The 14070-nt window shown below is 46.3% G+C and overlaps 1 protein-coding gene across 4 annotated transcripts in view; it reads left to right on the top strand.

Moving 5' to 3' along the window:
* Positions 1 to 14070, top strand: part of LOC147117491 (transferrin receptor protein 1-like) — a 68327-nt gene that overhangs the window by 13735 nt on the left and 40522 nt on the right. For 3 of the 4 annotated variants that reach the window (XM_085988512.1, XM_085988513.1, XM_085988514.1), the window contains exons 2-5: positions 5167 to 5225; positions 6044 to 6281; positions 8761 to 8962; positions 9484 to 9627. In XM_085988512.1, the coding sequence (XP_085844638.1) occupies positions 5193 to 5225; positions 6044 to 6281; positions 8761 to 8962; positions 9484 to 9627 (617 nt within the window). In that variant the 5' untranslated portion in view covers positions 5167 to 5192. The remainder of the gene's footprint in view (positions 1 to 5166; positions 5226 to 6043; positions 6282 to 8760; positions 8963 to 9483; positions 9628 to 14070) is intronic. The other variant, XM_085988516.1, reaches the window with a different exon arrangement.

Genomic DNA, 14070 nt, shown 5'->3' with positions numbered 1-14070 from the left:
GCCTCAGCCAACACGGGCTAATCGTCAACCCGGCCAAATGCCAGTTCGGAGCAGCCCAAATTGACTTTCTCGGCCACAGAATCTCGCCAAGGGGAGCCGTTCCCCTACCTTCCAAGGTGCAGGCGGTGGCGGACTTTCCCCAGCCCACCTCGGTCAAGGCGCTGCAGGAATTTTTGGGGATGGTCAATTTCTATCACCGGTTCGTGCCCAAGGCCGCCGCACTCATGCGCCCCCTCTACGAAGCCACCAGGGGCAAAACGGGCAAAGAGCAACTCACCTGGTCCAGCGAGATGGCAACAGCCTTCCACCAGACCAAAAGCGCCTTGGCCAACGCCACACTACTGGCCCACCCCATCCCGGGCGCCAAGACCGCCCTCACCACGGACGCTTCGGATTACGCCGTCGGCGCTGTCCAGCAACAGTGGGTCGAAAGCGCGTGGCAGCCACTGGCATTTTTCAGCCGACAGCTGCGCAAGAACGAGCAGGCCTACACGTTCGACAGAGAGCTCCTGTTCCTGGCAATCCGGCACTTCCGTTTCCTCCTGGAAGGCCGGCCGTTCACCGCATTCGTGGACCACAAGCCGCTCGCTTTCGCCATGGCCAAAGGAACCGAACCCTGGTCCGCGCGCCAACTCAACTTCATCTCTGAGTTCACCACGGACATCCGCCACGTCGCCGGCAAGGACAATTTGGTGGCCGACTGCCTCAAGACCCTCGCTCCACGCAGTGCACCTGGGCGTCGACTACGCCAGCATGGCGAGAGACCAGGCCGCCGACGCGGAGATCCAGGCCCTCAGGACGTCAACCACCAGCCTCACTCTGGCCGACATGCACTTCCACGCAGCCGGCACAACCCTCCTGTGCGACGTCTCAGTCCCCTCGCCTAGGCCGGTCGTCCCATCCGCCTGGTGCAAGCGAGTTTTCGACATCATCCACGGCCTCTCACATCCAGGGACGCGTGCGTCTCAGAAACTTATGTCCGCCAACTTCGTCTGGCCTGGACTCCACAAGGATGAGAGAGACTGGACCAACACATGCGTGGCGTGTCAGCGCGCTAAGGTCCAGCAGCACACCAAGGCGCCATTGGAGTGTTTCCCGGTGCCCGAGAGGCGTTTCGACCACGTCGATCTGGTAGGCCCCTTGCCGCCGTCGCACACACCTCACGATCGTCGACCGCACCACCAGATGGCCCGAGGTGGTTCCCCTCGCCTCCACGACCGACGTCGCGCGAGCATTCGTCTCGACATGGGTGGCCCGGTTCGGCGTGCCGACCGACATATCCTCGGACAGAGGCCCCCAGTTCACCTCCCACTTGTGGAATGCCATCACCGCCGGCCTCGGCACCAAGTTGCACAGGACAACAGCCTACCACCCGCAGGCCAACGGGCTCTGCGAGCGCTTTCATCGTTCCTTGAAAGCCTCCCTCTGCGCCAGCCTGGCCGACACCAGCTGGATCGAATCCTCCTGGGATTGCGCACTGCGCCCAAAGAGGGCCTCCGCGGCCGAGATGGTCTACGGCCAACCGCTCAGAGTACCAGGCGACTTCCTCCCCCTGACAACGGAGCCGTGGGCGGCCGCCAGACAGCTTTCCCTGCACCAGGACGCGGCCCAGCAATTCCGTCCAGTGCCCACTTCGCAACACGGCCCGCAGCCGTCCTACGTGCCTCGGGACTTACCACATGTGGAGTTCGTCTTCATGCGCTGGGACGCGCACAGAGGCCCGCTGCAGGCACCATACACCGGCCCCTTCTCAGTATTGGAGACGGGGGACAAAGCTTTTCTTATCGACGTCGGCGGGAAGCCGGACCTTATTTCAGTAAACCGCCTCAAACCGGCGCACCTGTACCTCAGCTTCCCGTTTCGTCCGGCTCTTTCCCCCCCCCCCCCCCCCCCCCCCCATGGCGGGGCAGACCTCCCGCGTTGGCGGCGGCCCCACAAGAGAACCAAGACACGGCAGAACCTTACTTCCCGGCCGCCGCCCCACCTTCGCCGGCAGCCCGTCCAGCCAGCCCACCGGCAGACCAGCCGACGAACCAACCGGCCGACCTCTCAGACAGCCCTCCTCACGCCAGATGGCTACTACAGCCGCTACGGCCGTTTGGTCAAACTTCCGCAGAGACTGACTTTTACAGTTAACGAGGATTCTGGGGGGGGGGGGGGGGGCGCGTATGTGGCGTTACCACATTGGGGTAACACTGTGTATATGTAGATATAAACCTGTATAATCCCCTTTTAACTGCTGTATTCCCCTCCCCCTGCAAGACAGTTGCAAGCTGAGAGGAATAAGGCATGTTCAGACTTCACTACAGGAAGGATGTGATCGCGTTAGAGAGGGTGCAGAGGAGGTTCACCAGGATGTTACCAGGGCTGGAGCGCTTCAGCTATGAAGAGAGACTGGGCAGATTGGGTTTGTTTTCCTTGGAGCAGAGGAGGCTGAGGGGGGACATGATTGAGGTGTACAAAATTATGAGGGGCATAGATAGGATGGATGCTGAGGAGCTTTTTCCCTTAGTAGAGGGGTCAATAACTAGGGGGCATAGATTCAAGGTAAAGGGCGGGAGGTTTAGAGGGGATTTGAGAGAGAACTTTTTCACCCAGAGGGTGGTTGGAGTCTGGAACTCACTGCCTGAAAGGGTTGTGGAGGCAGAAACCCTCACAACATTTAAGAAGCATTTGGATGTGCACTTGAAATGCCATAGCATACAAGGCTACGGGCCAAATGCTGGAATATGGGATTAGATTAGACAGGGCTTGATGGCCGGCGCGGACACGATGGGCCGAAGGGCCTCTATCCGTGCTGTATTACTCTATGACTATGACTTGCCTGCTGCTGAGAGAAGGAAAACCAATGAGGTTCCAGCAGGTGACCAATCCGTGAGTCATCACAGGTTCGTGGGCTTTACGAATTCAGTACTGTATGGTGAGAGTTGGAGTAAAGACCTATTTCTTGTAGCTCGCTGTGTTGCCTATTTCTTTATGCGGGAGACTGTAGTCTCCCACAACATCTCCAGCTTTTTCCAGTTCTGATGAAGGGTCCCAGACCTGAAACGTTAACTCTGTTTCTCTCTCCATGGATGCTGCCTAGCCTGCTGAGTATTTCCAGCATTTTCTGTTGTTATCTAGGATCCTTTGTTACTTTTGCACATTTTTATCAACTTCCCCTCAAGATGGGTACAGTATTATTGGGTCAAAACATTTCCATGCCTCTAATTTTATAGCCAAGTTATTGGAAAAACTGGTGCTGAAAATAGCTCATCCTATTTGAAAGTGGAAGAGTCTGGCTTTGCTAAAGCAGAATTGCTGTTTCATTTTACTCAGCTTAATGTCAAGGATAGTTTGGAACAGTAAGAACATACAGTATTGCCTTCATGAGCAGGATTATTTGATAGTCATGCAAAAGTTCTGATAATGGATTGCTGGGGACTAAACCATTCCAAGATCTGCATACCATCCAAAAACAAAGATTCATTGCTTTAATTTTAGTGTTGACTAACTTGTATCTCTGGCTCCCTGTTTTCTAACCTTATCACAACTTCTGATACCTGTCCTGAATGTTGCTGTAATAATCATGCCCGGTGATAAAAGGTTTTTCTGTGCAAGTTGAAGGTCAAATAAGCTAAATCTTATTGGGGAGAATGGCATTGATGGATGGTGTGAAAATTGTTAGTCAGTATATCAGCCCTTTTCCATATGTGTTCAACTTTTTCTTCAAATTTAAGACATTTTGGAATTGCAGTACTTTAGTCACAATATTTGATTGAACTTTCCACTTAAGCCTCTGCATGCAGTGTACTACATTGCTGTAGTATACTGCATGCACTGAGGCTTTAAAGTGTACAAGGCACGATGGGAATAGACGACAACTTGTAATTATATAGCGCCTTTAATGTAAAACGTCTCCAGGCACTTCACAGCAGTGTTATCAAACAAAATTTGACATCAAACCATGAGATATTAGAGCAAATGACCAAAAGCTTGGTCAAAGAGGTAGGTTTTAAGGAGTGTCTTAAAGGAGGAAAGAGGCGGAGAGGTTTAGGGAGGGAATTCCAGATCTTCGGGCCTTGGTAGCTGAAGGCCCAACCACCAATGGTGGAATGATTGAAATTGGGAGTGCTCAAGAGGCCAGAATTCGAGGAGCACAGATATCTCCGGTTGTGGGGCTGGAGGAAATTCGAGATGGGGAGGGGCGAGGCCATGGAGGGATTTGAGAACTTTAGAATCGAGACGTTGCTTAACCGGGAGCCAATGTAGGCCAGTGAACATAGGGGTGGTGGGTGAATGGGGCTTGGTGCAAGTTCGGATGCAGGTAACGGAGAACAGGATCATCAGATGTATATGGTAAATATACTGAACTAGTTGACTACTGTGGCGTTCATGCTGAATCAGCAATACAATAGATGAAACGGAAGGGTCACTCATTGAACAGACAGCCTCTTGCGCTATACTATTGCACTGGAATAATTGCTGATGGTACAGTAGGTTTAGTGGCAGAAAATTAAACTCAACTTGAATAAGAGTTTGAAAATAATCTCTTCATTCACCAACTGATATTCAGACTCCCCTTCAATTAGTAATTGGATCCTGTTGGGCAACTAGATGAGAACTGTGGCCACTGTTTTCTTGCAGAGGTAGCTTACTGAACTAGTCTTGTTCTGCAGAAGTTCCTGTTGCCTTTTGGCAGCATGATTGTTGTGTGAATTTAGCAGTGGTGAGTAAACCATTCTTTAGCACTTCCAACAGCAGGGCTTGAGCACCTCTAGTGATGCTTGAGGGCTGACTGGTTAGGGGAGAGTTTCTCCTCTTGCCTATGTCCTTGCTTCCCCCCCCCCCCCCCCCCCCCCAAACGATGTGGCATAAAGTAAAACTTACTTGATGCTGCTGGCCTTGCAATACATTTGAATCATGTAAGATTTTCTTGGGTTTAGAAACTGGAGAACGTCTATGGAATGCTTTTGGAAGAAAACCTTGGGGAAATTGCTTTTTGACCCTTTCAGCTCCATTCTAATTTGGGTTTAGATATTTCGTTCAGATCATTTTTTGTGGAGGGGGGAGAAGTTATCTAAATGATTCAGATAAAACAATAAGTGGAGAACATTGAACCTCAGTGATAGTAGAGCGTTGGTAGTGACACTTGCTGCTGATCTAGTAACTTTTTCTTTTTTTCAGGTATCATCACATCACATCATCCCAAAATGGATAGTGCTAGATCAGTCATTTCTAATTTGGTAAGAAATTATTCTTTTAATGTCCTATTTTGTTGCATGGTGACACGGTTGGTCTCATTTTAATGGCCCGGGAGAAGTGCAGTTTGACTGATTCAAACAGCCACAGATGAGTATTGATTGTTTTTAAAAGGGAGATGGTATTCAGATTGTGATATTGCTGCTGTTGCAAATTGGACTATATCACAAGTCTTTTATACATACCATATGTTACTTGATTTGAGCTCATTGAGATGGTGGGCCGGGGTGTAAAGTTGGAGGATCTTGTATTTGCATGGTTTTCTTGTTGAACGTGGGTTATCCTTACCTTAGTTGACCAAGATTTTTCTTTTTCCTCTACAGTTTATCAGTTGAGCTAGCCAGTTGTTTAAAATCTACTTGTGCTATCCGGAGGTGAGCTATCCCGCAATCTGGAGCCACCGGCAAAAATCAGCAGCCGTTTTTTATTCTTTGTTTGTTTTTTTTGCTTTGTTTGAACAGTCAAGCTGTGCAAGGTCTGTAGCTATAGCAACAGCTTCAGCTACAGAGCTTTAGGGCCACACCCGAGTGTTTAGAAGCTGTTGCTAAGCAACAGTGTTTGTTGTCAAATACGGAGATAAGAATCTCCGTATCTCTCAACATTAACTCTGGAGAGTACAGCACTTTTTAGGCAACGGCAGCAGCTCGGTCCCGTGGGTGCCGGATAGCGCACAGTTTCCTGTAGATTTGTGAATTTTGCATATGTAAATATTTCTTTAAATGTTAATTTATTGTTGGGAGTTTTGGTTATTTGCAAACTATTATATTGCAGATATCAAGAATAACATTTCTTTTTGCTTTAGTTTGGAGGTGTGCCAAGATCATATACACGTTTCAGTCTAACTCACCAAACAGATGGGGATGGCAGCAGGGTTGAGATGAAACTAGCAGAGACGGAGAATGATGAGGAGATGGGAGATGGAATGGCAGATGGTATAGCGACTCCTCACATAGCAAAACCTCACTTTCACATAGAGAAACCGCCCAATAACTATAAACGCCTGTACTTTTTGATGACTTGTGTATTGCTTGTTCTGATAGGTAAGAATTACCCTTTTCTGTCTGACTACTAACATATGATTTTCCTCCTTTTTTCTGTCCATTACACACATTTGATGGGGTGAGGGGAGAAAGAGTTGTGCTTTAGTAATGCTCTGATAATGTTAGGTCAAAGTTGACTTTTATACCTACATTGAAGTTTGTAATTGGTGGTGATTTCCTACCAGCAAAATTGGATTGATGGTAAACCTTGCGCACTTATAATGTTTTGAATTGTACTAAACATTTTTTTCTGGATACTCAATGTCATAAATCTCATCATCGAGAAACTACCTGTGAAATAACACTGGACGGCCAGCTGGTGGCGCCGTCCAAGGAGGATAAATACACGGGCGTTGGCCCCAGCTTGCCAGGGACATTTTGTGAAGACAAGGAGCTAGTGAAGTACAACTAGGCCTCCATGTCCTGAAACAAGTTGATTAAAGCCTTGCTTTATGCTCAAACCAAGTGCGTAGTGAGTTTTATTACATCACTTTAACTGTTCAATTAAATTGCAGTTAAGCGATTGTGACTACCAAGCTTCTGCGACTTCAACTCCAGTAGTATTTTTCTGGGCTTCTGCTGTGTAGTTTTACTTCCGTAATTTAAAAAAAAACTGAAATAATGCTGTTGTCTGATCTCAGCAATTTCCAGTCGCCTTGTTGTTAGATTTCAAACCATAACTCTATCCCAGAGCCCTTGGGGGGGGGGGGGGGTGGGGAGGAGTAATAGCACAGTTCCTAATGTGAACTTGCTTTGCAAACACTTCACAAAGTGAAACCTGTTGATGCATTAGTCTTGTATTCTTAACATTTTCCCCCAATGCGGTATTAGTGGGCTTGGTACAGTAAATAAATCTTTGGAGCAACTGTGTTGTGGTCATTGTGTCTTTTGACCCCCTTTCTATCTCTGACCCTAGAATCATAGAATTTGCAGCACAGAAGAAGCCAGTTCAGCCCATCACACCTCCCTGAGCTATTCATTTAGTCTTTACCTTTGCTTTTGGATGAAATGCCAGATTTTCTTTCTCTCCCTCTCTCCCTCTCCCTCTCTCTTTCTCCTCTAGGGGCAGCAGTAGTGGGGATTCCATAATCAGGGCAATAGGAGGCCTTTTTTTGCACCTGTGACTGAGTCTCCCAATTGGTCTGTTGCCTTTTTGGTGCCAGGGTGAAGGGCATCACAGAATGGGTGGAAAAACCTATGGAAATGGAGGACAAGCAGCCAAACACCTTGGTCCATGTTGGAACCAATACCCTAGGTAGAAGCACATTTGAGGTCTTGCTGAGGGAGTTTGAGTTAAGTAGATTGAAAAGCAAGGCCTGAAGTGGTGTAATCTTCAGATTTCTTCCTGTGCCACATGCTGATGGGTTAAGGAGCGAAAGATTAGGAAGCTCAATGGGTGATTGTAGAGCTAGTGTGGAATGGAAGGGTTCACGTTCTTGGGGAATTGGAGTGAGTTTTGAAGCAAGGGAAGACTTTAGGTGAGGGACAGCCTTTGCCTGAACTGAAACTGCATTTGTGTCATTGCAATGGGTAAATAGGGAAGTGGGGGTGGGGGGGGCGGTTGATTTAAACTAATCTGGGAGAGAAGGGAGAAGCGTCTAGGTTTAAGACTAGAGAGGGCAAGCAGGATTAATAAAACTGTTGGAACATGAGCAGAAACCTTAACTGAAGTAAATTGTGAGAAATTATCAAGAAAGGTGGGGGGTGTGAAAGGGTGACGTAGTGAGGTGTAATTTCACTTGTAGATAGGCAATGGATATCAAAATTAAATTGAGAACTAAAGAAATAATTAACTTGTGAAAACGGTTGACTGCGCATATTAATGAATGTAAAGGCATTCAACACAAAATTGGAGCATTAAGAGCATTAATAATTGATGTGATATAGTAGCTATAATTATGAGGCTTGGGTTGGACAGGACTGGGGACTTGCTTTTCTGGTGATGGGTAGAGGGGAGGGTGCTAGTTCTGAGGTCATTCAGTTAAAGTAGTCACTGAGCGAGGAGAGTGGCTCGAAGCTTTTTGCAGAAGATTGTTGAGCATGCAATGCTTTGCCGCAGAGTGGTTGCGAGAGATTTTTGCATTCTTTAACTGAAAAATGGGTAAATATTTGAAGCAGAGGGGTTACAGGGCTGTGCAGAGAGAGCAAGGCAGTGGGATTAGTTTTGGATTGTTCAAGCAAAAAGCTGGCACAGACATGATGGGTAGGATGGTCTCCTGTGTTGTATTTGTAGGGATATATATTCAGAGTAATGCTATGAACACTGAATTGTGATCAGTGTAACAGTTGACTTAAGAAATTTTACATTTTTTGTATAGGATCCAACATTTTAAACATCTGACATTTATTCTGGCAAACTGACAATTTTGTTAATGCGTTCTATCTAATATGCATTTCAAAGTGCACTTATTGGTAAACTGTTTCGGGTATTATGCTGTTAAAACATTAGCTGCATATTTCTCATTCTCCTGGCCTTCAGGGTTTCTAGTTGGTTACCTGGCATATCAACGTCAAGTACCAGGGAAGTCCCTTTCTGAATCGATACCAACACTAGAACCAAGCACCGAGGATGATGATGGTTATATTGAAAACGATGAAGAGGTTTCACCACTCTATTTCTCTGATCTTAAGAAAATGCTACAGGATATTTTGAGCTCCTCAGATCTGGAGTCTGACATTCGGTAAGCAGGCCTTGATTATGTCCTATAAGATAGTTTCTGATGAGAGTTAAACTAGACACAAGTCTGATGTCTGGCTACTGTTTTGGCATTGCCCAATTTACATGATGTGTACACGTGCCGCACAGTCACCACAAATGAGCAGTACTAATTTCAATATATGTAAGGGTTCAGATATTCATATTTATTATATAGGAATTCTGATGGCCAGCTCCCCTTTAACTTCATGTTTCCCCACCCTCACATGTTGTCAAGTCCTCTTCGTAATCTTCAGCATTGTGAATGGCTTCATCTGACATGACTAATGGTTCCCTTTCCTTAGATACCATCCCCCTCTCTTCAAAACTGCTATTGTCACCCCCTCCTCAAGAACACTTGCACTCTTACTGGGCCCATTTTGTCCTTACCAACCACTGCTCCATCTCCAACATTGGACTTGCATTTATACAGCTCCTTTTAATGTAAAAAGTAAGTTGTTGGTAATGGCAGCTGCTTCTGACCAAATCTGTTTCTTGTCTTAACAGCACCATTTCTGAGACCAGCAATCGTGAAACTGGATCCAAGGGAGATTTGGCTATTACTAAGTACATCCGTGAAGAGTTTTTGACTAAACTTAGCACGCACAATGTCTGGTTTGACACTCACTATGTAACGCTGCAGGTTAACAGGTTAGTTCTGTGGAACGTGCACAACGAGTAACTGTGACTAAGTTTATTGCATAAGCTGAAGATGTGTGATAATTACAAACTTGTATAACATGTAAAATATTGTGATGTACTTTTACCAAGAATTGTATGATCTTCATCTTCAACAGTGTAGCTTGCTGGACAGAATGCTTGGTTTACAGCAATTTTAATTCCTGTATCATTGAAATATGAAATATTCAGTACTGTTTTTGAACTTGAGTGGGAGGTTGAATTATCAAAAAGTTGCCTTTTCCATATAATAATAATAATAATTCATGGAAAATATGGGCAATGCAGTTCTGTCTTTCAAATCATTTGCTGCTACTGTAATTACTGCTATGTCTGAAGCACAATGGATTGTTGCTAGCCTGTCACAAGATAAGCCTGCTGTTGTGTAGTTAGCCAGGACGGGGTCAGCATTTGCATTTACTTCCAAGAGTTAACTCTTTAACACCTATCAAAAGTTGTATTCATTTGCTAGGCTACAGAGCCTTGTATTTGTGCGCACTTAAGCTTTGGAGTTTTGAGCGGAGAGGAAAAATTACATTAGGATTGTTTGCCAGTGGCAGCTGAGATGTTTATGGTACACAACAGTTCGTGGGAGATGAAGAGTCGAGAGAACCGAACTTTGACGGTGGAAATGAGCATCAGTTTCCCCTATTTCACAAGATTTTATGCATACGGTTGGAGCCGAAGCTCGAATAGAAGTGAAAAATGGGCAGCAAGTTAATTACCATCTGAAAATGTAAGAGAACTTAATGGACCGGAATTTGTAGTCCGCAGCGAAGCGACTTGCACTTGTCGCTGAACTTGAAGAAAGCTGCCCGCGAAGGTCTAGCGATCTCTGGCGTGAATTTCAGCTGTCCCGTCCTTTGTTTGAATCTGGTGTCAAGTCAAGCGAATCCTAAGCGTCTGGCAAGTGACGTCATTAAGCTGGCTAAGCAGCCAATTACAGTGAAGAACTCTCTCGGACATCAGGAAATCAAATGCACCAATTCTAATTTACCTTTTATAAATTTTAGAGAGCAAATTAAAGACTGGCACATTAAGGTAGAAACTGAAATATCAAAATTTAAAAAAATTATACTGTATTAAGAACTTAATCATATTAATGGAAAAATCTGACATTCCAGAAATATAAAATTAGTTTATTCACGACCAGACGATTGTTCATCAGTCAGTACGCCATTTAAAAACCCAATTCCACCTCTCTTTCAACAAGGTTTAAAGTTTCAGGCTTTTTTTAACAGCGATAATCTATTATAAAAGGGGAAGTTTGCGCCCTTATAAAAGGGGAACTTTACGCCCTTGTATGTGATTGCAGGCTCTGGGGAGTTCCACAGCACAAATGTGGCGGAGCAGTGAATGACTGACCACAATTTCAGGATTTCCACGTTTATCTGCGCATGTGCTAAATGCTGAAATTACGGTCAGTTTCACAGACAATGACCGTAAACGTTGTTATTACCACCGCAAAATCTGGGCCAATGTTTTGGAGAGGATGCTTTAGAAGAGGTGAATTGGCTGGAAAGATTATTTTTGTACAAGGGCTGAAGTTGTGTGGAATTGACCAAGTATAATGTGTCTGTTCCAAATTGATTTTTGAAGGTCTGACTTCATTTGCCATTGTTTAGTGTTTATTTTGCTATTGATCACTTGTTAAATAAAATATGCAATGTTGGTATCCTGCCTGATTTGTCTTTTACTTGGAATACCTATAACTGAAGTCTGGGGAGCCTAGACTCTGGATTAGGTATCCATGCATTAAGAGGCATGTGTATAGCACACCACACTTTATATTTAGTGGAAAAAAAGTCATGTTTTTATTTGTGACTCAACCAATTGATTTGCTCCTAGTTTCAGGTAGGAAAAGCTACTAATGGCAATATTGTTTCTCTACCCACCTTGCTATATAGCCTTGCATATAACTCTTCATATATAACCTAAAGATGCACAGAGTTCAGCTCTGGGTGCTTATTAATCTTTACACCTTCGATACATTCACCAGCCTTCACTTTTGCGAGCCTCCTTTTTTTTTTCTCAGCAGCCTGGTCCTCGTGTTTTGCTTTCTTAGTAACGAGCAAGAGGAGGAGCTCCAATAACAGATTATCTGTGCCAATCTGTCCTCATTTTGTGATCTCCCTGCATGTGTAATGTTTTTTGCCTTTTGCTTGTGACTTTACTCCTGTGCATGCATGCAGTGGCTGCTGCCCACCTGAACTGTAAGCATTGAGGGATAAAGGGTGACTTCTGCTGTTTCCATTTCCCATGACTGGCCATGGGAGGTCAGTTCCTTTTGAAAGACAATTACTGCAAAGCATTGTCCATAAATGTACTATAAAAGAACCTTAAAGGCATATGGTTTCTAGTTTAGTGATTTAATTGAACATTTAGAACACTGATCAAACAATTCCTTGGATCTTGCAATTTAAAGATGGGGGGGGGGGGGGTCTCTAGTTGACCAATTTTAGTCTCTGCATTCTTGTACAGGCCAAGCACAGCCTGCTTTTACCTCCTTTCCAAGATCCACAAACAGGACTGCCCTAGTAGACCCATCGTTTCAGCCTGTTCTTGCTCCACGGAAATTATCTCTTCCTATCTCGATTCTTTTTCTCCCCTTGTCCAGCCTCTTCCCACCTACATCCGCGACTCTTCCGACACCCTCTGCCACTTTAACAGTTTCCAGTTTCCTGGCCCCAACCGCCTCCTTTCCCTCTACACCTCCATCCCCCACCAGGACAGCCTGAGGGCGCTCCGCTTCTTCCTTGAACAGAGGCCCGACCAGTCCCCATCGACCACCACCCTCCTCCGCCTGGCTGAACTTGTTCTCACATTGAACAACTTCTCCTTTGACTCCACTCACTTCCTCCAAATTAAAGGTGTTGCTTTGGGAACCCACATGGGTCCTAGCTATGCCTGCCTTTTCGTGGGATATGTGGAACATTCTCTTTTCCAGTCCTACTCGGGTCCCCTCCCTCACCTCTTTTTCCGATACATTGATGACTGTATCGGTGCCGTTTCCTGCTCTCGCCCTGAACTAGACAATTTCATTCACTTTGCTTCCAATTTCCACCCTTTCCTCACCTTCACATGGTCCATCTCCGACTCTTCCCTTCTCTTCCTCGACTTCCCTGTCTCCAACTCTGGGGATAGGCTATTGACAAACATTCACTATAAGCCCACTTCCTCCCATCCCGCTTCCTGTAGGGACACTCTCCCATTCTCCCAGTTTCTCCGTCTCCGCTGCATCTGCTCTGATGATGCCACCTTCCATACTAGTGCTTCCGACATGTCTTCCTTTTTCCTCAACCGAGGATTCCCCTCTACTGTGGTTGACACGGCCCTCGGCTGTGCCCATTTTATTTCCCGCACTTCTGCTCTCACCCCTTCCCCTCCCTCCCAGAAGCACGATAGGGTTCCCCTTGTCCTCACCTTTCACCCCCACCAGCCTCCACATTCAACGGGTCATCCTCCGCCACCTCCAGCGTGTTCCCACCACCAAACACCTCTTTCCCCCTTTCAGCATTCCGAAGGGACTGCTCCCTCCGCGGCACCCTGGTCCACTCCTCTATCACCCCCAACACCCCTTCCCCTTCGCCCGGCACCTTCACATGCAAGCGCAGGAGATGCAACACATGCCCTTTTACCTCCTCCCGTCCCACTGTCCAGGGCTCCAAACACTCCTTCCAGGTGAAACCGCGATTTACTTGTACTTCCTGCAATTCAGTATACTGTATTCGCTGCTCACGATGCGGTCTCCTCTACATTGGGGAGACCAAATGCAGATTGGGTGACCGCTTTGCGGAACACCTCTTCAGTCCGTAAGGGTGACCCCAAGCTTCTGGTTGCCTGTCACTTTAATTCTCCGCTTCACTCCCACTCTGACCTCTCTGTCCTCGGCCTCTTACACTGTTCCAATGAAGCTCAACGTAAGCTCGAGGAACAGCACCTCCTCTTTCGATTAGGCACTTTACAGCCTTCTGGACTCCACATCGAGTTCAACAATTTCAGATCATAACCTCTGCCTCTTATCATTTTTTTCCCATATTTTTCTCTCTCGCATGGCAGTTGTCGATCATTCAGGCGTTGCCGTTTACACTTCATCGACAGTCATCTTTTGTTTCTTAACTTGTCCCATTACCATCTCCTTTTGCCTTGCACCACCATCCCTTTTGTCTCTTAATCTCTCCTGCCTTCCATCCTATCACCGACCTTCCCTTTGTTCTTTCCTCCCCTCTTCTCCTCCCCCCCCCCCCCCCCCCCTTTACCTGCCCCTACACTTGCTTAAAAACCTGTTCCATCTCTTGACCCTTCGTCAGAACTGGAAAAAGTTATCGCCCTGAAACGTTAACTCTGTTTCTCTCTCCACAGATGCTGCCTGACCTGAGTATTTCCAGCATTTTCTGTTTTTATTTCAGATTTCCA

This window comes from Somniosus microcephalus, chromosome 5, assembly GCF_052327205.1.
Source record: "Somniosus microcephalus isolate GS21.2 chromosome 5, FLI_Smic_1.0, whole genome shotgun sequence".
NCBI lineage: Eukaryota > Metazoa > Chordata > Chondrichthyes > Squaliformes > Somniosidae > Somniosus > Somniosus microcephalus.
This window is presented reverse-complemented; position numbering and strand designations above follow the sequence as displayed.